Source organism: Aplidium turbinatum, chromosome 10 (genome assembly GCF_918807975.1).
Source record: "Aplidium turbinatum chromosome 10, kaAplTurb1.1, whole genome shotgun sequence".
Taxonomy (NCBI): domain Eukaryota; kingdom Metazoa; phylum Chordata; class Ascidiacea; order Aplousobranchia; family Polyclinidae; genus Aplidium; species Aplidium turbinatum.
Window position 1 is genome coordinate 14,675,079 of NC_137481.1, and position 27,099 is coordinate 14,702,177.

Consider the following 27,099-nt stretch of genomic DNA (forward strand, 5'->3'; position numbering starts at 1 on the left):
AAAGTTAGTCTAAATCAGTTCAAAAACCGCCGGCACCAAAAATTGTGTCGGCCAGTGTAATTGGATGAACAAATCAAAGGCAGCATTTTTGCAAAACTTCATATGGTAATTGTTTGCTTTGTATGTTTGCTTCAGTGTATTATACTAACAGAAATGCCTTTAGCAGCATTATGAATTTGTTTTTCTTTGCCCTTTTTCTAAAAAAAAAACATAAATTTCCAACTGTTTTAAGCATTTTTGCTGAAAAAGGGCTCAGATGTCATTTTGCTAGCCCATAGATGATTTTAGATTGCAGAAATGACTTCACAAGCCTTGATTTAGTGGGGATAGACACCAAAACCACTAGCCTGCACCCCCTAGAAAAAAATTATAGCCAATTTAAGGAATTTTGGTTCGGCGGCCACTAGAGAGCTCTTGGATAGGGGTCAAACGGGGTCAAAAAATGTTTTTTCAAGTACCAATGCAAAAGATAGGCCAAACTGCAACTTTTGGCAGATGCACTAAGCTGAACTCAAAAATTCATTTTTTTTGATCCACCCTATTGTGGACGCTTTTTTTTCGGAAAGGAGCAAGTCCTTGAGCTTTTCGAGTACCGAGTTAAAACATCTGTTCATTAAATAGCCTACAACAACCCCATTCCTTCCAGTGCTGCGGTGGAGAGACTTTTCTCTGTTGGAAAAGATGTGCTTAAGCCAAAGTGGGCAGGACTTAGTGACTCTCATTTTGAAATGCTCGTGTTTTTGAAAGATGCGTAACAATAAATTTCCCTTAGAATGTGTTTTCTATAACGACGTTAAAATGACAGTGTAAAGTAAACGAATGATAACATTTTTGCGTCACTAGGGACTTGAAGAGTGTTTCCTAATGTCATTTTAGCAAAAGTAGCGGAAGAAGTAGCGGTAGCGCGCGCTACTTTGGTCCGAGTAGCGGGTAGCGCGCTACTTTTGTAAATTGGTAGCGGGTAGCATGCGCTATTTTGGTCCAAATAGCGGTAGCGTGCTACTTTAAAAGTAGCGGGTGCCCAGTTTGCCCACCTCTGCCAATCCCTGCTTCATACAAACCATTTTAACATTTCAATTGCGGCAAGTTGTTGACTGAGTTTAACCAGTGGTTTAGATTTTTCATTAACAAGTGAGAAAACTTAATCCTCATGTAACCCTGTAAGCAGAGACCATAAAAATTTTACCACCCCACTCAAATGAACTATGGTACCGTACTTTTGTTGAGATTTTTCTATTCTTTTCAGTTGAAGCAGAGTATTTTTAATGTTACTGTGCAAGAAACAACCGGTGTTATTCAACTAGTTTTACTTAATTTACAGCTGTTAAAATGTACTCCACTTTTATTTCAATGTTATTAAGCAATATCACTAATTTGGTTAGGGGTAGCCTAATGTTGATGTTGTAGGTTTGAGTGACTTGCTTTATAGTGATATACCATAGGCTACTTCATAATGTTTACCATAAAGGAATGTTATTTTACTATGTTCTAGAAAAGTTAGAAATGACATATTTTAATTAGGTCAATGGAAGCTATTTTAAAATTGAACACATCTTCGGAAGATGGAGATCTGCTTAAAAAGTCAAGGCATTGTTGTGATGGAATAAACAAAACTATCCATATTGTTGCCAATGAACCAACGCTGGGTTTGTATCGTATCCAGCAACATGTCAGAAAAACTTTGCCAAAACTTTCAGAATGTAACAACAGCTTACAGTCTTCCAATGCAGAACTGGGTGGCATGATTTATGATGCAAAAGCTGCCATTTCAGTTGCTAAAGAAATTTGTAACACAAAGGAGCCTTTCAATAATATTGAAAAATTATTGAAAAGAGCATCCAGTGCTGCGGCATTAATAAACATGAAGCATCGCCCACCTGTTAACTTAATTAGTTTATGATTGATTTTCTATTTGTATGTTGCCTCATAATATGTTTATTGTTTCAATATTTGCAGTCCTATCATCAAGATCATAAAAGATATGAAATTCCGAAAATATTTTATTGCAATTTGTTAAAAAGATATTCTTGTACTATTTTCATAATGACCGATGAATAGATGGAAACACAACGCTGATATGTTGAATAGGGCCCTATAAATATTTGTTGATTTTTCTAAGAGTAGATTTATTGATTCTGGCTTGATGTTGTTTTGTTTCGTACTGATCTATTTGTCATGAGACCAACTTTCGACAAATTTATAACAGCTTTCTCATTCCATATGGGAACGTTCAAATATTACGTAACGCTTTTTTTCCGAATTTTTGACCCCCCCCCCCCTCCCCCATGTAACGCCAACGTAACGCTTTTTTCAATCCCCCCCTCCCCCATGTAACGCTTTTTCAGTACAAATTCAGCACAAAAAACTACCATTCCGTACTCGAAAGCGTTACATAACGTTTTGCTTGAACCCCTCTCCCCCAATGTGACGCTAACGTAACGCTTTGCATAAACCCCCCCTCCCCCTCGAAGGCGTTACGTAATATTTGAACGTTCCCTATGCATTTCACATGTCATTGATAAGATACATATTAAAGAATGTTTTTCAGACCCACTTAAATGAGTAGATAATGATATTTAATATCATGAAGTCATGCCAATAATCTTATTAGTTTCACTGAATTTGTTTCTACTTTGCACTTACGTGTTCAACATACATGGCTGCATCATCCTGCATGGACCTTAAAACAATACATGTGCCATTGAATAATATCTTCATGGATTGATATGAAAGCAATGTGATAGCTCTAATTTTTATTTATATGTGTATTGTGTATTTATTAGTCATAGAACCTGGCATGTAATAACGCCATAATTTTTACTTGAATTTGTTCAGTTGTTGCATGTAGGGCGTAGGCCTGTGCTTTCGTACACGTTGCATGACTTAATCAAACAATATGAGCCCAAATAAAGATACTAAACCCATATTGAGCCAGCGTTTTGAAAGCTATCTTGCTTTGATCTTCAGCGCTATTCAATAAAAGCGATTTACTATTCGATTCTATTACCACGATTCTATTTACTATAGAATTTCATACCGGGATATATTTCATACATGTGGTGATTTTAAGATTGATTATTTTGCTTGTTTTTTTTTAAAAGATTTCACCTGGTTAAAGATAGTATTAGAAGAGGAAGTAAATAAAAATTTGGAAAATGTGCACCAGATTCAATATGTCTGTTCTCAAGTCAATCTCTTTTGAAGTATGCTTCATTGATAGTCAGATAGATGCTCATGTTTAATACACTGAATTTTACAAAAGTTTAGCAAATGTAAGCCGCTATTCCTGAGTACATTATATAAACTTTGACATCCAATTTGTTAGTAATTGGAAACCGCCGTTTAATTTATATGCTCATTGATTTTGACACCATGTTTAAAGTACTTAGTGAATTCATTCAATGTGTATTACTATCAGTATTGTCATGATTCAATCTTGTATCAGTGTTACAGTGGACCACTGGACCTGTTAAAAATTCAAACTTTTTCAAATTTTTTAGCTTCTTGCATTGTTTCCCATGATTTTGACCATTTTCTTCTTTATACTTGATTTGGTGTTTCAGACACTGATACTGTCAAAGTTTTAGAAGCCTGACTTGGCTGCGAACCCAGCATATCTTCCAGGAGTTTGCCACCCCATGAAGAACATGGTGCTCGCTTCTCTCGAAATTGGTTCATGTATGTTTGGTTTAAGTGTCACCTTGAACTGATTCTCTTGTGATTAATGTTGAGTTTTAAATTCGCCAAGGCTTGCACCACCAGCCTACAACAGCCACTCTGGCAGTGGTTGGATTGTCTGACATCAAAAGATGATCAACTTTGGTGCAAATGTTTCCACTGGCCATAGGCTACAGGCTTTTGGGAATGGCAATACACTTGTTTCCGAACTAGTTGATGGCCTGCATTTTGTGACCTAGTGAACATCTAGTGATCATGACAGTTATCAGTCAAATCTTTATTTCCTTTCATGAAAAATTCAACAGCCTCATCTTCAATCATGTTACCATACACCAAGTTACAAAGCGGATAAGTTTAAAGCAGTAACATTTTGTTACTGTGCAGCTAAAAATTTATTTTCTGAGCTTCATTTTTATGCAGGAAATTTAGTCTGTTTTGAAAAACGGTAGTGTCCATAGTACAGCAACACTTTTTCTTATTTGTGCAGTTCAATTGTTGTTACTGTTGCAATTTAACTGGAATAGGAAGTACCAATCTAGCCTACAAATTTTGCTGTCTTATCTTACAAAGTAATGAGCTAATCTCTAGCCCTTTAATAGATCATTATAGCGCAAGTTTAAAATTTTGGGATGATATCATAACTTTTATAATGTCATCATCAGAACTAAATCTGAAGTTTCTTTCTGTCACTAGACCCATTGAGAAATTCCAAAAAAGTGTGTATAGGTTGCCTGAAATAAGCAAACTGCATTTTCACCACTAGTGGCGCTAAGTGCTGCTTCTTAATCTTTTAAATCCCCAACACTTCTCAAAATCATGCCAAACGTACAAAAGTTGATTTTCACTTGTGAGCTATCAGTGACGCATTTAATGAAAGAGTTTTCTGTTGAAATAAAGAGTTCCACTGTCAGAATCATAGCATTACAGGTTAAAAATGGATGCTTTGAGTAAAAATCGAAATGTTTAGGCCTCTTGAAGCAGAGCATCCCATCATTTGCGAGCAAAATGGTTTTCCTTTTCGAATTTTTCATGGTCAAAATCATGTGAAATAATGCAAGAAGCTAAAAATTTGAAAATCTTTGAAGTTTGAACAGGTCTAGCGTTACAGTGTGGTATCTTATCCAGGTACCGTATCTTTTTTCTAGTTCATATTTTTTGTTAGTTGCTAGAATGGCTAAAGTACAAATTGTGGATGTTGAAGTCCTGGATAATCCTTCCAATTTTTTCAACCCATTTCAATTTCAGATAACCTTTGACTGCATGGAAAACCTTCGTGATGGTAATTTTTATAAAGTTGTACTTAAAAGTATTTAGTAGTTGGTTGGTTTTAAATACATTATATATATATATCAGTTTCCATTTTTTGGTTGGTTTAGGATTCTTGTGAGAGGTTTATCATAGTACTGCTATGATTTTGTTACGGTATGTATGGGAGTGTGCTTGTGGCAGCAGCCCTAATTCACTTGTGGAAATTTTAAAATCATGATCTTGTTGAAAAGTCTATAGCAAAAAGAAACTGACAATACCTTTCCGTGCCAATGAACTAACCATTCTAATCAGAATACTCATGAGCTCTATCCAAGGGGGGATGATCACCCCCCCACTCATTTGGCTTTGAAAAAGTTGTGTAATATCTTATTGATCAAATTTTGAAAAAAAAAATCGGCCGTTATCACTTTTTTGATTTGGTAACCCTGAGCTACGATACAGGCGTTTAGACTGTGGAGTTTTAACTTAGTTAAAAGCTTACCCAAAAGTTCCATTTCCGAAACACACTTTGTGAAACGTTTTGGAAACCCTGTGCACGTTGATGATCAATGAAGCTGATGCTACAATGGGGGGTCTAGCCCCCCAGAAGTTGAAATGACTATAATGATTTTAACCCTCTGTCCAAAAATCATCCCCCCTCCCCGAATTCTAAAAGTGGATAAAGCCCCCTGTGGACCATAATTAATTAAGACTGGTACTTTAGAATTGTATAATTCCATTATCTAACAATTTGCATTGCTATTTGTGTAGAAATAAAACTCTGCTAGACTTAAAATGGATAGCTTGTATTTCTATTCTTGTCTTCATTTTTTTATAATTTGAGCTTCAGAGTTTTTTAAGCCTGTTAAAACGTTTAACCCTATTTAGACTTGGAGTGGAAAATAATTTATGTTGGCTGTGCTGAGAGTGAAGCGTATGATCAAATTTTAGACTCAGTTTTGGTTGGCCCAATTCCCGCTGGAAGACACAAGTTTGTTTTTCAGGTATCTATATGTGCCTAATCATGTTTGTTTTGGGTATAGAGCCAGTTTGGTGATGTACCGTACAAAAGATTGTGTATCACGCAGAAGAAAAATTACTAATGTGGCTTTCTTGCTTTTGTGAAGAAACAACTCAAATTAAAAAACACTTTTTATGAAATATTGTATAAAAAACGAAATGTTAAGATTGGATTTGAAATATTTTAAACTTCTGCATATACTTTTCATTCTTGTTCAGGCTGATCCACCAAAGCCAGAAAGAATCCCTGCACAAGATGCTGTAGGTGTCACTGTCGTCATTTTAACATGCACCTACCATGGTCATGAATTTGTTAGGGTTGGCTACTATGTTAACAACGAATATTCAGATCCCGAGCTGCGTGAAACTCCACCAGAGTCAACCGATTTTTCAAAGGTACCGGCAGCTAAGTTGTACATATGTTTTTGAGACTAAATTTTAATTTTGCTTCTAGCATACATTTAGTAGAAAATTTTAAGTGATATCCTTTTTTTGTACATAGCCTTGAGAATTGCTGGACATGAATTGTCGCAAAACACCCGACTTTTAGCAGTAAACTAAGTTTTTGTCTTTGCAGTTGGTAAGAAACATTTTAAGCAGCGCGCCTCGTGTTACTCGTTTCACGATCAACTGGGACGATGCCGCCGCCCCTGATGCACAAATGGACCAACCTGGTTTGGGCTCAGAAGAAAATGTTCCTCCATCACCCCCGCCCGGTGTCAGCTACACTGAATCGATGTTGGAAGATATTCATCAAGCTATAGGGGAAGCTTCTAAAGAGTCTTTTGGCACTAGTCACGACTCAAACGGACCGCTATGTTCGTCGATTATGAAAGGTGAAAATATTCCCAGCTCAGGCGCCCCTCTGTCAAGTGGAATGAGCAAACCTGTCGCTCCCTGCTTGGAAAATTCCATAGACGCATTAGAAGCTCAAATGATGGTAGAATGAAATTATTATCCATTCAGGCTTTTGATAAATATTCCAGAAAAATGTTTGTAAACCGGTGGATTTTCGGGATATTGCACATATACTACGACAATCTGAGAAGATGTCGGGGTGGAAATATTGTACTGTACAATGTACATCGCTTTCGTTCAGCAAAACATCCAAATATGCCACGGTTACTTGCAAGTTGCAAGCTTGTTGGATGTTACCGTTTGGAGCTATGATAGTTGTGCACATGCTTATGACGTTTGTTTGTTGCCAGCGTGGCATCTCTCGTAGGACTGATATAATCGAAGCTTTGTTTTCATTTTACATAATGAAACATTACACTTTTAAAGTTAAAACTGCCCTTTTGGTCGCAATAGTTATGGAAACTTTGTCAAATATGAAGTTTTTCTATGTATTTTTTATGTTGTAGTTACTAAAAATAATTGAAATTTTGAATGAACACGCCTGTCTCTGATATTGTGGACATGATTTGCATCAAACTAGATTCAGGAAGTATTAGCCTACTGATTCTACTTTTGTTTTATTTCAAAAAGCTTGTTACGTTTGTCCAAAACGAAAAGTTTTCTTGATTCATTACTGTACTGTCTACGTACTTTTTACAATATCTGTAGGTCGCTGCAGCAGATGGGGTATTTTGGCCGGTGAGTCTTCCAGCATTCAACTGGAGAGTTGATTCTTGGTTTTTATTTATTGTTTAAACTTTGTTTGGTAACAGAAGAAAAAAGAGTAGTGGCGGGGATGGGAATCGAACCCACGTCATCGAAATAACTATTCCCTAGCTCTAACCTCCAGGCCACGGCATTTATTTTACTTTCTAACGTGCACGAGTCACATGACTGCAATCAACTGATTTAAACCTTGCCTTCGGATCAGTTAATAAACCTCATGTGCTGTAGCGTCGTTCAGATTACAAATACGCTATGTACTGGGTATCTGGTATCATGTCCAATCACACAACAAATGTAAAAGCTGTAGAGACTGCTTTACATTTTTTTCTTGTATTCCTTGCTAGTGTTGTTATCTAGCTGCTTTCGTGAGCAGGGTGCTCAGTTGGGCTAGCCTAATCCCTTAAGCAGCATTTTAGAAAAATTATGGATAAAATTTATTTTATATGGAACGAAAAATATTGCACAAACAAAAATTAACAATTTTCAAGAAAGAATCAGAATTTGGTGAATGTCATCATAATCGTATGTTCTGTTCAACTCCGTGTCTATGATTCGAAGACCAGATACATTCTGCAACAAGAGTGCGGTATCATTAACTACAGCATTACTAGTAGTATCATTAAGTGCATTCACAATGGGGGTTCAAGGGTTACTTTTGGGTCGGTAACTGGCCCTATTCTTTAGCAGTAATCTGTTTTAGAAACAATTCTCGCAGCTTTCCAAAAAATACTAACTTGCCTTTTTCCCTTGAGGAATTTTTAAATTTCACTGCGGGTCGAAATGCCTTGTTTTGGAGCTCATTGGTACCGGACCAAAACTGTCTTTGTCTTATTAAGGGATTTAAATCAACTCTACTGTATACATATGAGCATGAAGTGAATGCAAATTGACTTTTACCCAAACGTCCGTAATATTGAAGCTAAAAGAAGTTCTAATGACCTGCAAGCCTGGAGAAACAGGAAGCAAACTCATGTTGATAGAAAGGGATTGTTTTGTTCCAAGTTGGTCAAGTTTGTAGCCAGAAACTCCTTGCCATAAAATGGTGGTGATATTTTCGTGTTCCACCATCAGATTTTTCGATCTTTCACTAAAAAAGATTTTTTTTAGCTGAAGAAAAGCAACAATGCGGTGATGTAGTCAGTGTCGGTTATTAGAACATTTTTCGGATAGTTTTCTATCAAGATAAATACTTATTTATTCACTTAAGTTCCATCTCAACGCAACATCTCAAGTCCAACTGATTTTAAATTTTCACACTTTCCAAAGTTAAACGAATAAACATGATACCAATTCTGCTACTTTTATCAATATTAATTTGCTACATGCGAGAACGTATCCGGTCTTTACTTCAAGAGAACAGCACATTTTCATACATCAGTATTCTGTGAGAACACTCAAAGAGTGTGATACACAATTGTACAACCAATACATATTTTATATGCGATATCTCTAAAACATAGACCACCTGTAGTTTGTTATTTTGCAAGTCATACTGAATGGCTTGTTTAAATCGCATTCATTTGGTGCACTTTCCACTTCGAGTCGAATATCTCGTTGGCTGGTAACCTGAACAAACAAACATAACACTTCATGCACACCCGGCTTTGTCGCGTCAACCTCGTCAAAGTTGGTACTATCGACTACAAGAATGATTGCACATTTTGCTGTTGTCTAATGTAAACACAACAAATTCTTGTTTAAAAGCTTGAACTCGCAATAGAAAACAACAGTTTTGAAAAATCTGCTTACAGCTCTTTGAAGTTGACTGGTTTGCAGTCGTCCTCTCTCACCCAGACTTGACTTCCATACGATGTCAAGTTTTCCAATAATACTCGCCGCGTTTGTGAAAGCATGTATTGCGCTGGTGGGTTTCAATTTGAGCAGGTACAGATACTGCCAAACTTCTGTCGGCTTCATGTAGGAATGATCTCCAAAGATGCTGAAAAATTACGTATGGCAATGCAACCAGATAGCCTGAGGTTTGAGAAATTAAAATTTAAGCATCTCACTACGTACTTAATCAGTTTGAGTCGTAGTTACACCAATTAGTAGTGATGTACGCGCATACAAAAAATATTGACGCCGTCAGCGTAAACGCAAACGTTCGAAAAACCATACGCCGTATGCGTCAACGTAACTTGTAAAAAAAGTTGGCAACGTTAGCGCATACACTAGCGTAAACTAAGTTTGTTTGCTAGGTGCCAAACATTCACACGGTATAAACCACTCGAAACAAACAAGTTTTATTTTGAATTTCCACAAAGAAACACAAGCATCTGAAAGTGTTCATCTGTCATTTTGCTGTGTTTTGGTTCCAATATGTCTTTGCCCATTGAAAACATTCTTTCAACTGCAGCGCTGGAAGGTATTGGCGTGTTGTAGCGAAAAAAAGACATTAACAAGTATACGTTGACGCTATGCGCTAAAAAACCGCGAAAACTTTACGGCGTAGCCTTAAGCGCAAACTATCCAAAAAAATGTTGCCGCAAGCGCTAGCGTAAACAAAAAGTCTACGGCGCAAGTATGCGGCGTATAGCCTACGTACATCTCTGCCAATTAGTAACATAGCCAGATTCCAAATGTATCCACTGGTCCAGCTTTGTAACCGACAAATAAAAAGTGAATGTCACGCTTCCTTAAATTCTCTTCCAAAGCTGTGTTAATAAGCATGCTCTGTATTTTTGTTTTCACAGTGCGATGCAATACTTTTAACCAGAGACCCAGAGTCGTGTGAGCACCATATTAGCACCTTGTTTTTCAACAAGATGCACACTTTATAGGAAGACCAAATTCATCAAATTAAAAATGGATTGGGTAGAAGTTACAAAAAAGATGTAACCTAGTTTCACCAACTCAAAATATTTAGCAGTACAATGTGTTGCAATATTAAGCGATAAAGAGTCACATGAAAGTATTTTTTGTTTCATTTTCTTCACAAACATTCATTCCACTCTCCCAAAAGCATGTAGCCTACTTCCCAAAAATCTTTGTTGTGCATATATGCAACATAGGACGCTGTGGGGAATGCAAGATTGAAAACGGGATCAAGGAAGTCCATCAAAAATGTTCAATATCTTAAAAACAATACTATATCGGGTGGATAGGAAACAGGGCCAAATTTGAAATCAAACCCAAAAGTTTATTCCTGAATTGATCCTTTCAAAGGACACTAAACATTGCCATGAGACACTTTTTAGAGCGCTTGGTGAGAGTGGTGTACAACTGCACGGTTGGAACATTGATTATATAAAGTAGATATTACCGAAAGCCGGAAGTTTCGGGCTCCGGCCGGAGTTGCTATTCTCTGGCCGGAACATCCTTCCTCTGGCCTAATACACAATACTGGAAGCGATAAAAGCTTTACAGCTTCTCCTGCACAAGAGAAACAGGTATTTTGAATAGGTTGGCCCCAAATTCAGATGCGTGGTTCTGGAAAGTCTGTTGTTATCATTTCCTATTGATCTTATCTTTATCACAGCAAAAGAGACGCACCACTTTTATATCATTGTATAATGTTTGCGGGGGTTTTGTGATATCGCTAAGGGTGTCCACTGTCCATGCCCATTAAGTAAGTCCACGGTTTACCTTTCATTCTTTGATGTAGAGTTAAGGGGTTCAACAGTGTACATTTGAGATGGATCTAAGTTGACTTTCTCCAAACAAATCGGCGACTGAGTGATATTTTGAATTTGCGTCTCCAAGTAAACTTCATCACACTGAGATAAATAACAAAAGACCGCTGATTTTGCAATCTTAAGTGAGTAATAAGCAAGATCTTTTTCTTGGTATTCTTTTTCTCGTATACCAATTACAGTTTTAACATTATTACTAGCCTAACCAATTTTGCAGATAAAAATTCAGAGAGTTTCTGTTTAATGTCAAAACTTAACTCATCCAAATGTCAAGAGTGAAATGTTTTTGTGTATTTTGTTTAGATAGTTCTCCCAACTTTTTTCATTTCACACTCAAGCTACGTATTGAAAATGCATATTCACCTCAACGTTGTAAAACTTCGTTTTGACATCTAGAGGCTTCAATACTTGGAATTTGAAAAACTTTCGGAAATTCTTCACGTCGCCATCATGCTTTGTATACGACACGATGCAAACCAATCTGAAAACATTGGAGTAAAACTGTTTTCAAGCTCGTCAATTTCAGTAAATAAAGTGATTGAGATAAGAAAACAATTAACGATATATAATATACAGTACTGAAAGAGGGAGCAAGTCTTTTAGGCGCAGACAGTCAGGCGCCGGTCAAATAGGCGCGCACACTATGGCGTCAGGATATTTAGGTGCGTAGCACTGTGGCGCCCGTTCATTTAGGTGCTATTCCTAGTAAAGTCTGCAGATTGTACCAGCTTGGCAAGTAGGGCAAATCTTCGAGTACGTGTGAGAACACTCTACAACATGAATACATTTCTATAGGGCATATGAACCCTGGCTACAAGTTGCAAGCATAATGGTGCGACTTTGTAGTGCGACAAAGCCATGACTAACAACAAATAAATACATGCGCATTAACAACATATTTTTCTGTTCAATATGACATTTTGTGTGAAAGCATTGCCTTACCTGCCAAGCTGATACAATCTGCAGACTTTACTAGGAATTGCACCTAAATGAACGGGCGCCACAGTGCTCTACACCTAAATATCCTGACGCCACAGTGTGCGCGCATATTTGACGGGCGTCTAAAAGACGTGGACCCTTGAAAGACGGCGAACTTTCGGAAAAATTAACAGAACGCGAAATGCCAGTTATGATTACAACTCTACTTTTGTTTGATATGCCAACTATAATAAATAAAAAAGCTTTAGAAGTAGTCCTACTCAGAAAAGGATTTTTTCTTCTCTTTATCGTCGAAAAATCTAGTGTGCAATACAGAGACGATTAAGATTTAACACCATGGTAAGTGATTGTAAATGACTGCTGCGAAATGTTAAACATTGCTACGGTACTTCAAACCCAACTCTCACTAAGAAAATAAATATGCAACGAAAATAGCAATTGCAAAGCATTACAAAGGTCTACATGTAAAACACAACTTAACTCTTTCACGCCAGCGATTTTGCACGGTTTGACCGCAAAACCCAGCCATTTTTGCTATTTTTTCTCTAACTTTAACGAGTGGACACGCGAGACACCGATTGTGTATTTTGACATGGAATATCACATTGGAAAGATAGTTTCAAGTTCTGACTACAAATGTTACAACCTACTTTCCTAATACAACATATTAGAAGATGCAGTATTGTCAAAATGTGTACTTTTCTAACTTTTTTTTGTTAAAAGTGTTATGAAAATGAAGCATCTTACAAAAAAAATACTCCCAACTTTTCTGTAGAACAGGGGTCGGCAAACTTTCTGTACTACTGGGCCAAATCTACAAACTTCCGGTAACGTGCGGGCCGCATAAATTTCAACCTATAAACAATCGCCACATTATCCTTAAAATCATGGCGCACCTGCAACTCCTATTCCTGTGTCTATTGCACTATGAGACGTGTTTGTTGCCGTTTCATATTTATTATCAAACACGTATTAAAATGCAATGCATTGTTTTTACTTACTTATCGTTTATCAATGTGAAGGATGATGTTGTTTCTCTGTCATGGCCAAGGTGTTTAAATCAACTGGCAACTTTGTTGATGATATTTGCAATACCCGGTACGTAATTCAAATGACGATCTGACAGGCGAGTGCGAAGTTTATTCTTTGCGTAATTCATTTTTGAAAAAAGCTGCTCACAGCAATATGTGCTTCCAAACATGCACATTACACGTTTTGCATTGTCAACAGATGAAGATAGGTGGCTTTCTGGACATATTCTTTATAAAAGTTGGCAATTGGAACTGAATCGTATTTGGCCTTCAATATGTTGGATGATTGAAGTTCAATTATTTCCATTTGCATCTATGTGGCATAGTATTGACATCCATTGAAAATGGAAGACAAATAAATCGAATCTGTTTTTTTGATTTTTCAAATTGCAAAATCGAGATTCAAAGTTACTTTTAGTGGAAACGATAAGTGATATGTACTAATGTACTTATCAGGGTTGGAAGGTTTACAAAGGCCAAAAGTGGGAAAATGAGCAAAGTTGGAATTGATCAATTGAGTTTCCCAAAGACGTAGCTTGTTTACGAAGGCAGTAATATGATCATACATCTGATTAATAAATTGCTCCTTTCCTTGTAGTTGTAAGTTTAACTTATTCATATGAGAAGTGAAATCAGTGAGAAAGACTAAATCTGTTAACCAATCAGGATCACTAAGTTCATCAATGCCGAAACCTGCATTCTTTTGTTTCAATAAAGCACGGCGAACTAGAGAATACGGCCAGATATGCCACATTAAACAGGCCAGTTCTAACAGGCCGACTGCATTCAAATTGCATTTTAAGTTACAGTGGCCAAATGCACTGTTGGAACGTAACTATCGCTCAACAAATCACTGGGATAGTGAAAATATTTGTTTTGGAACCATAACACTTCATATATAATACAATATATTAGATATAATAACTTGAATATAGTTTAAAACAAGATAAAAGTTCAGCAATACTGGATGACAAATGTTCAAATATCGTAAGTTGAGACCAGTCTTTTATTCCCTTTACTTTGTCATAACACAGTCAAAATTACACCGCTTTTTAAAGTAATACCAGTATACAGTATTTGTTCCAGTTTATCGAAAGCCCTTGCTAGGAAAGCCCGTTTTCCGTATTAATTTTATTATGATATTGACGATACATTATCTTGAGTTCAAGATAACAAATTGGGTGCTGAATGCAGAGTCTGAGATAGACATTGGATACTTTTGCATTGGCATCCTCTGTCACTGTGATAGTTTGCTTCCATAGATCAGTTTTTTCAAGACATCATACAGTTTGAAAACTCAGGTCCAGTCATGATAGCAGAATACAGCACTAAGCAGTGACAAACATAAATTTGCGATTTCTTTAAAGTTTCTCAGCTTGCGCAGACAAATTTCTCTTCCCTGGGGATTGTTGGACCAGTCTTGATTATATTTATCCATTTACACTTACAGTAACATTGAACAGGTAAAGGCCGAATCAGTACTCAATCCTGTGTTTCTGAAAAACAAAAACACTTATTTGCAAAGAACTGTATTAATGCTGCACTCCTAACTACTAGAGTTTGCAAATTGGGTAATTTGGTAAGCTAACTGCTTAATGGTAGTATTATCAGGTTGTTTTTTTTATATCACTTACAACAAAACTTAGATAGCATTACATAAACACATATTTTAACCACGGCGTTGTAACACAATAATAATACTTAATGCACTAACTAGAATATGGCAGCAGCTGCCGGGAGCATCGTCCAAATCTTAAATTTACATTAATGTTGATGCAGATACAACTTGAAAATAAAACACCTTGCAAAATACACTACTATGTGAAAACTTTTTAACACTAAAAATTGTTTCAAGCTCATGGCAGTAGTGTTCGAATCTGGTTAGATACTGATTAATCTAACACTGGTTCACATATCATTACAATACAATTCCAAATTTGGTACCAGGTACCTACGATGAAAGTACATGCAAATTATATGCAATGCTCAAAAGCTACATTGCTAGTACGTTGATAACCATCAAGATCAAATTTATTTAGGAAGTTAACAAGAAAAATTGGTATTAAGTACAAGATTTAAAGCAATGTTCATTCTAATTGCTAAACTGAAATTTCGAAGTGACTTAATATGACAATAAAAAATCCATTTGGACATATCATCACACAAACACAAAGATGAATCATGGCCGACGCTGTGTTTTCCTGGCAACAAATATAATGGTTAATCGCAAAAAACTCATACGCTTTTATGAGGTTGGTATGAATTTGTACCACGAGTTTTACCAGAATAACTTGCATTATGGTTAAGAAATTAGTCAAGTCGGTGTGGTTTCGACTATCACAGCTACATTGACCTGTACAGTGGCAAGGAATACATATTAAAAAACAATAACTTTCTAGCAATGCAATGTTTAGTGACATTTTGGTTCTGGTTAAGAAATTATTGGTTTCAAATCGACGTGGTTTCAACTATCACAGCTATATTGACCTGTACAGTGGCAAGGCCTAGCAATTACAAAAATGTTTCAACAACAGTGCTCCTACACAGTGTTATCATGGAAATAAACAAAACAACGTGCTTTTCCAACAGTGTTGGAAAGGTAATAAGTATACTATTTGCAATGAGCTATGCAAGAAAGTAAAGCTATCAGTAAGATTGGTAAAAAGCTGGTATGATTTAAAAGTACGTTGACAGAACTCGCAAATCATGGACTTGAGTAAAATTCTAAAAACTGTTATCCTGAAATTATGTAGTCAACTTGTGAGATAAAAAAACAACTAATATTTCACTAATTGCACTAAGGTAAAAACACTTTTAATCATTAATGAAAAAGCAAATAAATTATTACTTTGGAAGTGGTCTCCTTTACATTTTGGTTTGTTGCCTTTTCTTAAATCCTACAATTGAATCTTTGACAATACTGTCATCCACAAGGCGGCGCTTGTTATTAAAAAATACATTCACAATGATGCTTATTATCACATCGCACACTTTCTTATTATGCAAATCACATGCAAAATTAACACTTAATATGTGGTGCGAAATAGCAGAACTAATCAGGCGTACTGACTTACAGTGTTGTCTTTGTATGAAATCTTCAAAATGGTCCAGTAATCCAAAAGCTTTGCAGACAAAATCTGATAACTGTAGGGAAGGTATTGTTAAATTTCCTCTGGAAAGATTATTGAAGTATGTGGAGTCAGTTGAGCATTCTTGTAACAGCAGATGACAAACAGTACAGCCAAACTTTTTGTGGATTTTCTTAGCAACATAAGGTGTGATTTTATGAAAACCTAGAGTAGAAGCTTTTAATTTTATGACCCAGTCAGAGTAGATAGGCCTAACCGTACAACTGCCAGTGAAAATTCCTCAATCTCAAGCTTATCCCAGCACCCTATCATTTCACTACTTGATTTGTCTAGGTAGCGTACTGTCAGCCCAGAGTTCTGGTCGGACTGTATCACATTGCACACTTTCATTGGCTTAATCCTAAACAGGTATTTTGTAAATTTCAGTGACACCACTGCATACTGTTAACACTAGCCTACCCTTTTTATGTTTTGATTTTGCAATGTTACCCAATCCATTCCTGAGAATGGACACCATTTTTGAATTTGCACATTTTCAGTTTTTTTAAGTGCAAGATAATTGCACTAAATTGTATTGTACTTATGCACACCAGTAACCAGGCACTTTGAACTATCAAAGCAATTAGGCCTTAGCTTTCAACGAGTCCAGTTTCAGTACATATTCATAATTTAAAACTTGTAGCAAAACTTGCAAAACTTCAGTTTTTAACTGCTAACTAGCTTCTACTGTACGATGCACGACTGCACGTCTTGTCACAATGACCAGAGTTGCCAGGTCCACTATGGAAAAAAATGCCAAACAACTGGTCAAAAAATGCCAAATGACCTAAAAAAATGCCAAATTAGCAAAACCGAAGGTTTCTTCATTAATAAGCAATAGATTCGGTAAAAAATGGATAAAACTGCAACAAAGCTCAGCCTACACTTGCTGCTATTGCACAACCTAGCTATTTTCATTTTTGAGAGTACCGTATTCTTCAGAAAAAAGAATTTAAAAAAAATGCCAAACAGGATTTTTTCATGCTAAACAACATAAAAAAATGCCAAATTTGTGAAATTTGGAATTTAAAATTCCAACCTGGCATCCCTGACAATGACACATCATGCTACTGAATTGCGAAAACAAAAGAACTGCGCCTGCGCGCTCCTGCATTGTTTGCTCAGACAATCACGTGATTGCGATTTGTAGGACAAAGTGATTAACTGCCGCATTAGTCGATGTCGGGGAAATACATCTTGCAACAATTTTGCAACAATTTTTAATTTTCAAATTGTATCTGCATCAACACACGGCGAACTAGAACATTTGTCATCCAGTATTGCTGAACTTTTATCTTGTTTTAAACTATATTTAAGTTATTATATCTAATATATTGTATTATATATGAAGTGTTATGGTTCCAAAACAAACATTTTGACCATCCCAGTGATTTGTTGAGCGATAGTTACGTTCCAACAGTGCATTTGGCCACTGTAACTTAAAATGCAATTTGAATGCAGTCGGCCTGTTAGAACTGGCCTGTTTAATGTGGCATATCTGGCCGTATTCTCTAGTTCGCCGTGCAATAAAGTCACTATTTCGTTTCGCAAATCATAAAACCGTTGTAACATAGTACTGCGACTTAGCCATCTAACCTCGCAAAAATACACCAGATCTTGATGCACAGCATTCATCTCTTCAAATAAACTTTTGAATTGGCTGTGGTTAAGGCCTCTTGCCAAAACAAAGTTGATTATTTTAACAACAGTAGACATTGTTTGTCCGCGGGCCGCAGTTTGCCGACCCCTGCTGTAGAACCTAAAAACATTTTTTTTCTTTAGTGGACTTCTTAATGATATGAAGTGTCAAGGAAAAACCAAACATGCCTTGTTCCTTTAGTACATAATTTTCTTTTAACTGTTGGCTAAAGTAACCACACTTTGTCGAACTTGAGCAATTTTTTTTTTTTAAACACGAGAATATCAGTAAAATAAGTATTTTATAAGAGACCAGTAAATTTATAGATGTTCTGCTACAAAGACAAAGTTTCGTATCATGCATCAAACAGCATCATTTTAAAATGATGCTGGGCGCGAAAGAGTTAAACAATCAAACATTCCCGACTCTGTGTTTAGTTATCAAAACATACAAATTAAATTAGTACTAAATATTCAACTCAATAGAATTATTTTTTGTCTGTAACAAAATATCCTGATCCCTAATAAATATGACATGGCAAGTAAAATATGTATAAATCGTTGCAATTAATATCTGGATTGATGCTACAGTACAACCGCTCTTACATGTGAGTACCAAGTTCTTTCACTTCATGGCTTATCACTTCATCTAATGCATGACCGGGCTCCAATGATGCGATTGGAGCAGTATTGCTGAGAGTCATTCTTTGTGATCCAGTTTGTAAATCAGCCTTTGAAATATGAAGAAATGTGTGAGAATATAGAAGCTTTTGTTAATTAAATAGGTAACAAAAGTTGCAATGTGTGAGAGCACAGTCAAAATGGTACCATATCTTTTCGTTAAAATCAACGCAAAAGTGCAACATCATCATAAATTTACCCTTTGGTCTTAAAATTTAACAGAGAATTAAAATCTCACACAGGCCAATTTATTCTTACTTTATTTTAGCAAATATATACTGTAATAAATTTACCCTTGGGTCTTAAAATTTAACACATGCCAATTTATTCGATTGCTTTATTTTATCAATATATATTGTAATTTAAAGCACACGTCAGTATTATACTTATTGCTCAAACCTTCAAGCGGACGTTGGCAACATTGGTGCTGCTTTCATTGTTCACACTTAGATAGCTGACAAATGTTTCACCAAGAAATATGTTTCCAAAACTTTGGGGCAATATTAATAGTTCACCTAGAAGAAATTTTCTATGATGTTACAATCTCACAACAAAATAGATGTAAAACTATGGTAATACAATATTTACTTAAAGCAACACCAACATACACCTCATACATACAGTAAAGACCGATAATCTTGGAAACTTTTTATACAAGAGGCAGTCAATGCTTGAAATAAAGTATATACAACAATGAAAGAAGAATACAATATAGGCAGTTTGTGTATTACAGGATCACATAACCTCACTAAGCACTTCAAATTGAAACAACAGCATCTCAAAAGAGGGTAGATTTAGTCACATTCTGTTTGAGGCTATAGTTTTCTACTTAAGACTAAACAGAAAATGTTATTACTCTCACATAGAGTTCAAATGAGATACACTTGCGACTCCAAGCTGCTACAGCTTTTTAAAACTTATTAACATCTGTTCAGGGCTTGTTTTTTCACAGAAAGTCAAGATTCTTACAATGACCTAAATTTTCAACAACTTTTAATAGTGGAGCTGGTTCTATGTCAAAGCAGGATGCTAATTTTCTAGTACAGTAACCCATCTATCAGTTGGTTGATCTACAGCAGGGGTTCTTAACCGGGGGTAAATTTACCCCCAGGGGTAAATGTCACCTACCGAGGGGGTAAATTTACTGAATCATAAATTAAAGCAAACTTCATCTTTTCAGTTATTAAAAAACTGGTAGTGTTGCACTCGATTTTGATTCAAATTTATGCTTATTGTAAGTTTTCGTCTTTTTCTTTTATCTCCATGGAAGTAGACTACCAGTTTCATTTCAGCAGCGTATGTGTGCTGCATTTTCACTGTAGGCTATACAACCTACTTAGGATTTCGACCACAAAGACGAAATTCGAGCTAGTATAAGGCAAGAATTAGTCTACAGCTAGAGGAGTCAATTGACGTGTCGAATTGACGGAAAAAGTGATGCAAGGAAAAAGTGACCATTATAGATGTAGCCTACATGATCAAATTCAGGGCTTTCAGACAAAATTAGATCTGTGGAGTAGAAGAGTTCAAAAAGGAATTTACGCAAATTTTCCAACATTTGATGATTGGAAAGTCAGTAGAAGTCGCAACGAGATTTCTGACCTCGAAATCTGGACACGGACATCACAAGGGGCCACCAAAACGGTGGGGGTAAATTTTACTTTTTTCATTCGGCAAGGGGTAAACGAGACAAAAAAGGTTAAAAACCCCTGATCTACAGGGTGTTCATTGAATAGTGTGGAAAATATGAGTTGATAAGCATTCGAACAGTTTGTAATAAACATCTAAAAATATGTGCTAAACTGTTACTGAGCTAATTGAGACCATCACTTCAATCCGCAGTACTACCAGCCTAATAGAAACCACCAAAGTCTTACCTGTACCGAACGATGGCAACCACTTATTGCAATGACCTAATGGAGATGGATTAAGATCATGGTCTTCAAACAAGATTGGAAACGAGGATATAATGGAAGGTTTTGTGAGGCGCATAACTGAACAAATAAGATATCTCAATATATATCAATTATAAAATTTTGTAGATGAAGCTGATATGAGCTGGGAGCTATCGAAAATTAGAGTCTCTTTAGGTTTTAAGCTGCAGCAATCTAAGATGTGGCTTTTTTCGGAATGGCCCGTTTCGGCGAGTCCGATTCGACTAGTCCGATTCGGCGAGTTCCCTATTCGGCGAGAGCCTTTTTCGGCGAGTGCCCTATTCGGCGAGTTTTTGAAATTTTTAAAAGGAAATTATCGGGTACCGTAGCCTAATTACAATTGCCGTTTTTACATCGTTTTAACGTCGCTAAACGTTGAAATCGTGCAGAATGGAATAAAAAGAAAATGTTTGAACTATTAAATTAAAATTCGTCATGTCAGTTCAGTTGTTTTTATTTTTGACCATCATATCAAAAACAATACACGTCAACATAGCAAAGGTAAAAGCAACAAAACGCGAGCGTTAAAACGTGCTTGAATTCGTCATGTCAGTTCAGTTGTTTTTATTTTTGACCATCATATCAAAAACAATACACGTCAACATAGCAGAAGTAGAAGCGACAAAACGCGAACTTTAAAACGTGCTTGAATTCGTCATGTCAGTTCATTTGTTTTTATTTCTGATCATGATATCAAAAACAATTCACGTCAACATAGCAAAGGTGTAGAAAAAGGTAGAAGCGACAAAACGCGAACGTTAAAACGTGCTTGTGACCGAAGTAAGTTACTGAGTTGAAAGAAATTTGGCACGGTTGCATCAGTGCATCACCTTCAGAAAAATTTAAGATATGAAGGAAAAATAAAACGAAGAAAATGTTACAAAAAAAATAATGTTTATGTCTATAAGTTAGTACTTTTGAATAGTTAAAATCATAGGCGCCTAACTATTTTTTTGGCCGTGGGGGCGAAAGCGTGTTTCATCAGCAGCAAGGTAATTTCGGCGAAATGTCACGCAGATGGATGACGTAATTATGTCGTCACACTAGGATTGCTTTTATTGCCACACTCGGAGTTTTCGCTACGTTCGACCTACCGTTAATTATTATAAACAAAGCTCGACCAAACACATGCTATGCGTCTGCGTTGGCTAGCGGTTGATGGACTGCGACTCTTTAAGCTAAGCACAACATAAAGTTTAGCAACGAACTAGATTTATTAGCATGAAACAAGAGACGAAAAGGTTTACTAAAAGGTATACTGTAAATGGAATGAAAATACTAACTTGATCATATGCTTGAAAATATACCTGTTGAAAGCAAAATCATTCATGTTTACATCAATTCAACAGCACGTCACCTTTAATAAATTTAAAAGTTGCTGACATCCGTAAACAGCCCTTGAAAAATAGTTACAGAGAGACGTTTGATTAAGTTTTCGACTTGACATTGCTCCCTTTTCACTACAATATCGCAACTTATCGCTGACCAGCTTTCAAGTTTCAATTCGCTGTAATACGCCCGTTTTCGTGTTGCAGATGAAACAAAAGATGCGCATATTCCCCCGCCTTTCATCGGGTTTCTATGGCAACGGTCGTGTGTGCGAAATGCGGTTTGTACCAGCCCTTGTTACGTTGGTTAGCGGTAACCTCGGGCCGAGACTTCAAGTTCATTTTCACAGCAACCGATTCACTGCGGCGACAATTCTCTGCAGAGGTTTCGACTTTCGAAAGCGACAGCGAGGCTGTTTGCAAGCGCATTAAGTTAAACGCACGCTGCGTCAACGTAGCAAATTATGTTGTTTTAGGGTGCATTCAACATCTGATGACATTGAATCGACGCAAAATGGTAGATTTTTGCTATGTCACAGGCAGCAAAATCAATCATTTTTACATTGATTCAACGTCTGCAGACGTTAAATCAACGTAAAAATGACAGCTTTTTTGTCTGGGGTGGGATTGTAGCATCGCTACTCGTTCTAGTGATTATTTACTGCGAAGCTGTTGCGGTTTGCATTTAAAAATGTTTTTCTGCTGCCGATCGCTAGTTCATCTATTGTTTTATGTATCAATGCCGCATAAAAAGTTGCTCCCACGCGGAAATACGCGTAGGGGCCTGGCCCCCACGGCTTAGACGCCTATGGTTAAAATGATTAGTTTGGATCAACAAATGTGTGACCCACACTCCTACAGCTTAGATTGAAAGGAAATTATCGGGTAGGCTACCGTAGCCTAGTTATCCCGACCAGCAAAAATTTGTTTCAAGAACCCAGTTAGCCTAACAGTTCATTTTTACATTGTAGTAACAAAATGAAAAGGCTAACCAAATGTGTGGCCTATCGTTTTAACGTCGCTAAACGTTGAAATCGTGTAGAAAAGGGTGCTTTTGTTGACTAGGATACGTTGAAACTGAGAAACATTCACAGAAGCCCTACGATACGTTGCATTTTTAAGATAATGTATTCAGACGTTGAATCAATGTACAAATGAAATGTTATGCTAAATGGGTTCTTGGAACAAATCGTAGGGCTTCTGTGAATGTTTCTCAGTTTCAAAGTATCCTAGTCAGCAAAAGCTCCCTTTTCTACACGATTTCAACGTTTAGCGACGTTAACACGATAGGCCACACATTTGTTTAGCCTTTTCATTCTGTTACTACAATGTAAAAATGAACTGTGTTCTTGGAACAAATTTTTGCTGGTCGGGATAACTAGGCTACGGTACCCGATAATTTCCTTTCAATCCAAGCTGTAGGCCACACATTTGTTGGTCCAAACTAATCATTTTAACTATTCAAAAGTACTAACTTATAGACATAAACATGATCTATTTTTATTTTTTTTGGAACATTTTCTTTGTTTTATTTTCCCTTCATATCTTAAATTTTTCTGAAAGTGTTGCGACCGTGCCAAATTTCTTTCAACTCAATAACTTACTTCGGTCAAAAGCACGTTTTAACGTTCGCGTTTTGTCGCTTCTACCTTTTTCTACACCTTTGCTATGTTGACGTGTATTGTTTTTGATATCATGATCAGAAAGAGAAACAACTGAACTGACATGACGAATTCAAGCACGTTTTAACGTTCGCGTTTTGTCGCTTCTATCTTTGCTTTGTTGACGTGTATTGTTTTTGACATGATGGTCAGAAATAAAAACAACTGAACTGACATGACGAATTTTAATTTAATAGTTCAAACATTTTCTTTTTATTCCTTTCTGCACGATTTCAACGTTTAGCGACGTTAAAACGATGTAAAAACGGCAATCATAATTAAGCTACGGTACCCGATAATTTTCTTTTAAAAATTTCAAAAACTCGCCGAATAGGGCACTCGCCGAAAAGGGCTCTCGCCGAATAGGGAACTCGCCGAATCGGACTAGTCGAATCGGACTCGCCGAATCGGACTCGCCGAATAGTAGCAGACCCGGCTTTTTTCTATGCTGATAAGCTAAAAATCTACTAGTTCCCTAAATTGATTGAAAAACCTTTAACGTACTAATTTGGAAAGGATTATGCTCCTTTCACTGAAGGTTAAGACAACTTTTAAGTTTGATTTACCAAAGAGTTCGATTTGTCTTGTCAGTGATAATGCACTTATCACATCAAAACTGTAATTAATAATGGCACTTGGTTTTCAATAAAGGCAGCTTTTTCAGAAAAACTAAGCCTAGACTATTGTTACATATGCATTTACCTCTTAGCACCAAAGGGTGTTCTTTATTATTATCCATGAGTAATGCAAGATAAAAAGCTTATGCAACGGTATATATAGTCTATACTGCAAGACAATTATACGAAGTACTTTGCAGTCTGCACAGAAATAACAATTGAACATTATTTGATGACACACTCAAGGCTCATTATTTTAAATTTGGAAAACTTTTGCTTTATGAGAATAATAACATACCGTAATTATATAAAATTTTCAATGACCCTAAAAGTAATTAAAATTTACTACAGAACATCTACGTATACTGTGTTCTTTGAATGTTGTAGCGTAATGGATTTGATCAGACTCAGATCGATTTAATTTACATACAAAAGCTGCAGTCATTAAACTTTTTATTTATTTTAGTGTTTTCATAAAGCAAAATGTACACATATTAGTAAACACAAAAGAGCTGACAAACAAAATGTGGCTACACCCAAATAGCTCAATACATAACGGTACCTGATCCCTCGAAAAAACACATGAGATCAGGTTACTAGTAATGATGTAATCAAGTCGGAGCAAGTGTACAAGCTTCCGCCCTGATCAAAAATAATATGACATCATAGATTAAAATTGACCAAAAAATATAGTGTGAAGTACGGTATGTAAATAGCATTTACCGTAACTAAGTGAAAGCTGTTTTATGCCATCACTGCTTCACTTCTTTGCTATTTTCTCACCATCGAGATAGCATAGCAAAAGTAAAGTTGTGAAAGTGTTATTTACACACTTTATCATGAATTTATCAGTCGATTTTAAGTTACAGCTGCTGGTTAGATTATGGTGCAGTCAGGATGGTAGCAAAAGACCATCTGGTCAGCTAACACGCCATAATAAAATTAACTACACATTCATACACACAGGTGTGCAGGGGCAGGCACACTACTTCAATAAATACAAAAAGTTGCTGACACTAAAAGAAAATGGTGTTGTATGAATCTCCACCCTCATATTGAGAAAACCGAGGATAAAGATTCAAACCAGCAACCAAAATTAAAGCAACGATCAACATGTGATTACCTGCTAGAATACAGCACTTACCAAAACTTTACTAAACTACAACAAGGAAACAACTGTAGCTTAATAAGCCCAACACCACAATGTACCGTAATATTCATTTTGAAAAACCTACATAAATAGGATGATTTGGAAGGCTACGGTACATGCTGTAATTTTGAATCTAAGCTAAATGTAGACTAAGCTATATCTCTTTGAAAGGATAGTTTTGAGAATCTAAATTGCCAAAATGTGATTACTGAATGTTATTTTCAAGTTAAAGCAAGAACTTCTACTGAAATTTCGCTTCAATATCAATAACAAACTTGACAAAACTGTTTTACCTCTTGACCTCTTGTTGTTGGTGGTGTTACCAGTGCTGCCAGATGCTCTCTGCATTTCCAACTTTTCTTGAATATTTGAAGGCACTAATTAGGCCTATTATTTATTTGCGTCAGACAAAGCTATCCATATCCAAAACAAAACAACAAAATAATGCACACACTGAAAATGCACAAAGGTCACAGAGAGCCACTTTCAATGTCTTCAGTTTAAGAGCTCACTAAATATCTACTGTTACAAATTTACATACAATGAGCGTTGGAAGAGTCTAAAGCAGGGGTTCTTAACCGGGGGTAAATTTACCCCCTGGGGGTAAGTTTCACCTACGGAGGGGGTAAATTTACTAAATCATAAATTAAAGAAAACTTCATTTTTTCAGTTATTAAAAAACTGGTAGTGTTGCATTCGATTTTGATTCAAATTTATGCTTAATGTAAGTTTTCGTCTTTTTCTTTTATCTTAACGCAAGTAGACTACCACTTTCAGCAGTGTATATGTGCTACATTTTTACTGTACACACTACACAACCTATATAATTAGGACTTCGACCACAAAGTGGATTGCAATTCTGCTAAGATTGCAACTTCCTTTACTGTATTTGCATTTCTTCGCATGGTTGACTGGACACGGTAGGCTACTACCAGTATTGTCTGAATTGACATCTGATAATTTAAACTTGAAGTTTGCTCGCTTTGTGAAAATAATCACTAGCGTAATTGATAAACATGCTCCGCTTAAACAACTCTCTCGTAGACAAACTAAATTAAAAAGTAAACCCTGGCTGACTCGAGGATTGCTTGTTTCCATACGAAACAAACAAAAAATGTAGCCTACAAAACTCACTTTCTAACAGGAGGCGAAACAGGAAAATACATTTACAAAAAATACTCAAATAAACTAACAAAGATTAAAAGTATAGCAAAAAAGCAGTACTTTCAAAACCAACTGAACATTAATAGTAATGAACCAAAAAAAATCTGGAGTATTATAAATTCTCTTTTGCCCAATAAAAAGAAAACAACCCAAAATGTTGATTGTGTTCGCGTTGATGATAAACTGGAAAGCGATCCAAAAATAATAGCTGAGAGTTTTAATTCCTTTTTTGCCAATATCGGAAGCCACCTCGCAGAACAAGTCGAAACTGATAAAACAAATAATTTTAAAGACTTTTTAAGCAACCGTGTTTCCTCTTCTATTTTCCTTGAACCACCCGACGTGTACGAAATAATAGAAGAAATACATCAGCTAAAGTTAAATAAATCAGCAGGGAGTGATGGTATCTCGCCTTATTTCCTTCGAATCTCTTCGACTATCATAGCCTTGCCTCTATCCATCCTTTTCGACCACGCATTTTCGAATGGCATATTTCCAGATGTTCTCAAAATTGCTAAAGTCATTCCAATTTATAAATCTGGAAGCAAACTCGAAACAAATAATTATAGACCAATTTCTCTACTCTCATGCTTTTCAAAGATTCTAGAAAAGTTAATGTTCAAACGT

At 36.3% G+C, this 27,099-nt stretch overlaps 2 protein-coding genes across 4 annotated transcripts; one reads left to right on the forward strand and one right to left on the reverse strand.

The window, feature by feature from the left end:
• Positions 1-1,946: 1,946 nt before the first annotated feature.
• LOC145778687 (histone chaperone asf1b-B-like) lies at positions 1,947-8,145 on the forward strand. Of its 3 annotated transcripts, none has more exons than XM_082590238.1 (5): positions 1,947-3,272; positions 4,924-4,957; positions 5,815-5,930; positions 6,166-6,342; positions 6,524-8,145. In XM_082590238.1, exons 2-5 carry the CDS (start codon positions 4,939-4,941, stop codon positions 6,893-6,895), a joined length of 684 nt encoding a protein of 227 aa, XP_082446364.1. In that variant the 5' UTR covers positions 1,947-3,272; positions 4,924-4,938; the 3' UTR covers positions 6,896-8,145. The 3 variants fall into 3 exon arrangements, with proteins under 3 accessions (XP_082446364.1, XP_082446363.1, XP_082446362.1); XM_082590237.1 differs by having other exon boundaries at positions 1,947-3,203; XM_082590236.1 differs by having other exon boundaries at positions 1,947-4,957.
• Positions 7,993-24,358, reverse strand: LOC145778686 (trafficking protein particle complex subunit 13-like). The gene is made up of 10 exons (XM_082590235.1): positions 24,244-24,358; positions 20,496-20,612; positions 19,018-19,133; positions 18,544-18,668; positions 11,565-11,682; positions 11,155-11,285; positions 9,319-9,508; positions 9,035-9,135; positions 8,509-8,656; positions 7,993-8,139 (listed from the first exon to the last, which is right to left on the reverse strand). The coding sequence occupies exons 1-10, from the start codon at positions 24,278-24,280 to the stop codon at positions 8,053-8,055; spliced, it is 1,170 nt and encodes a 389-aa protein (XP_082446361.1). The 5' UTR covers positions 24,281-24,358; the 3' UTR covers positions 7,993-8,052.
• Between the last annotated feature and the right edge of the window lie 2,741 nt (positions 24,359-27,099).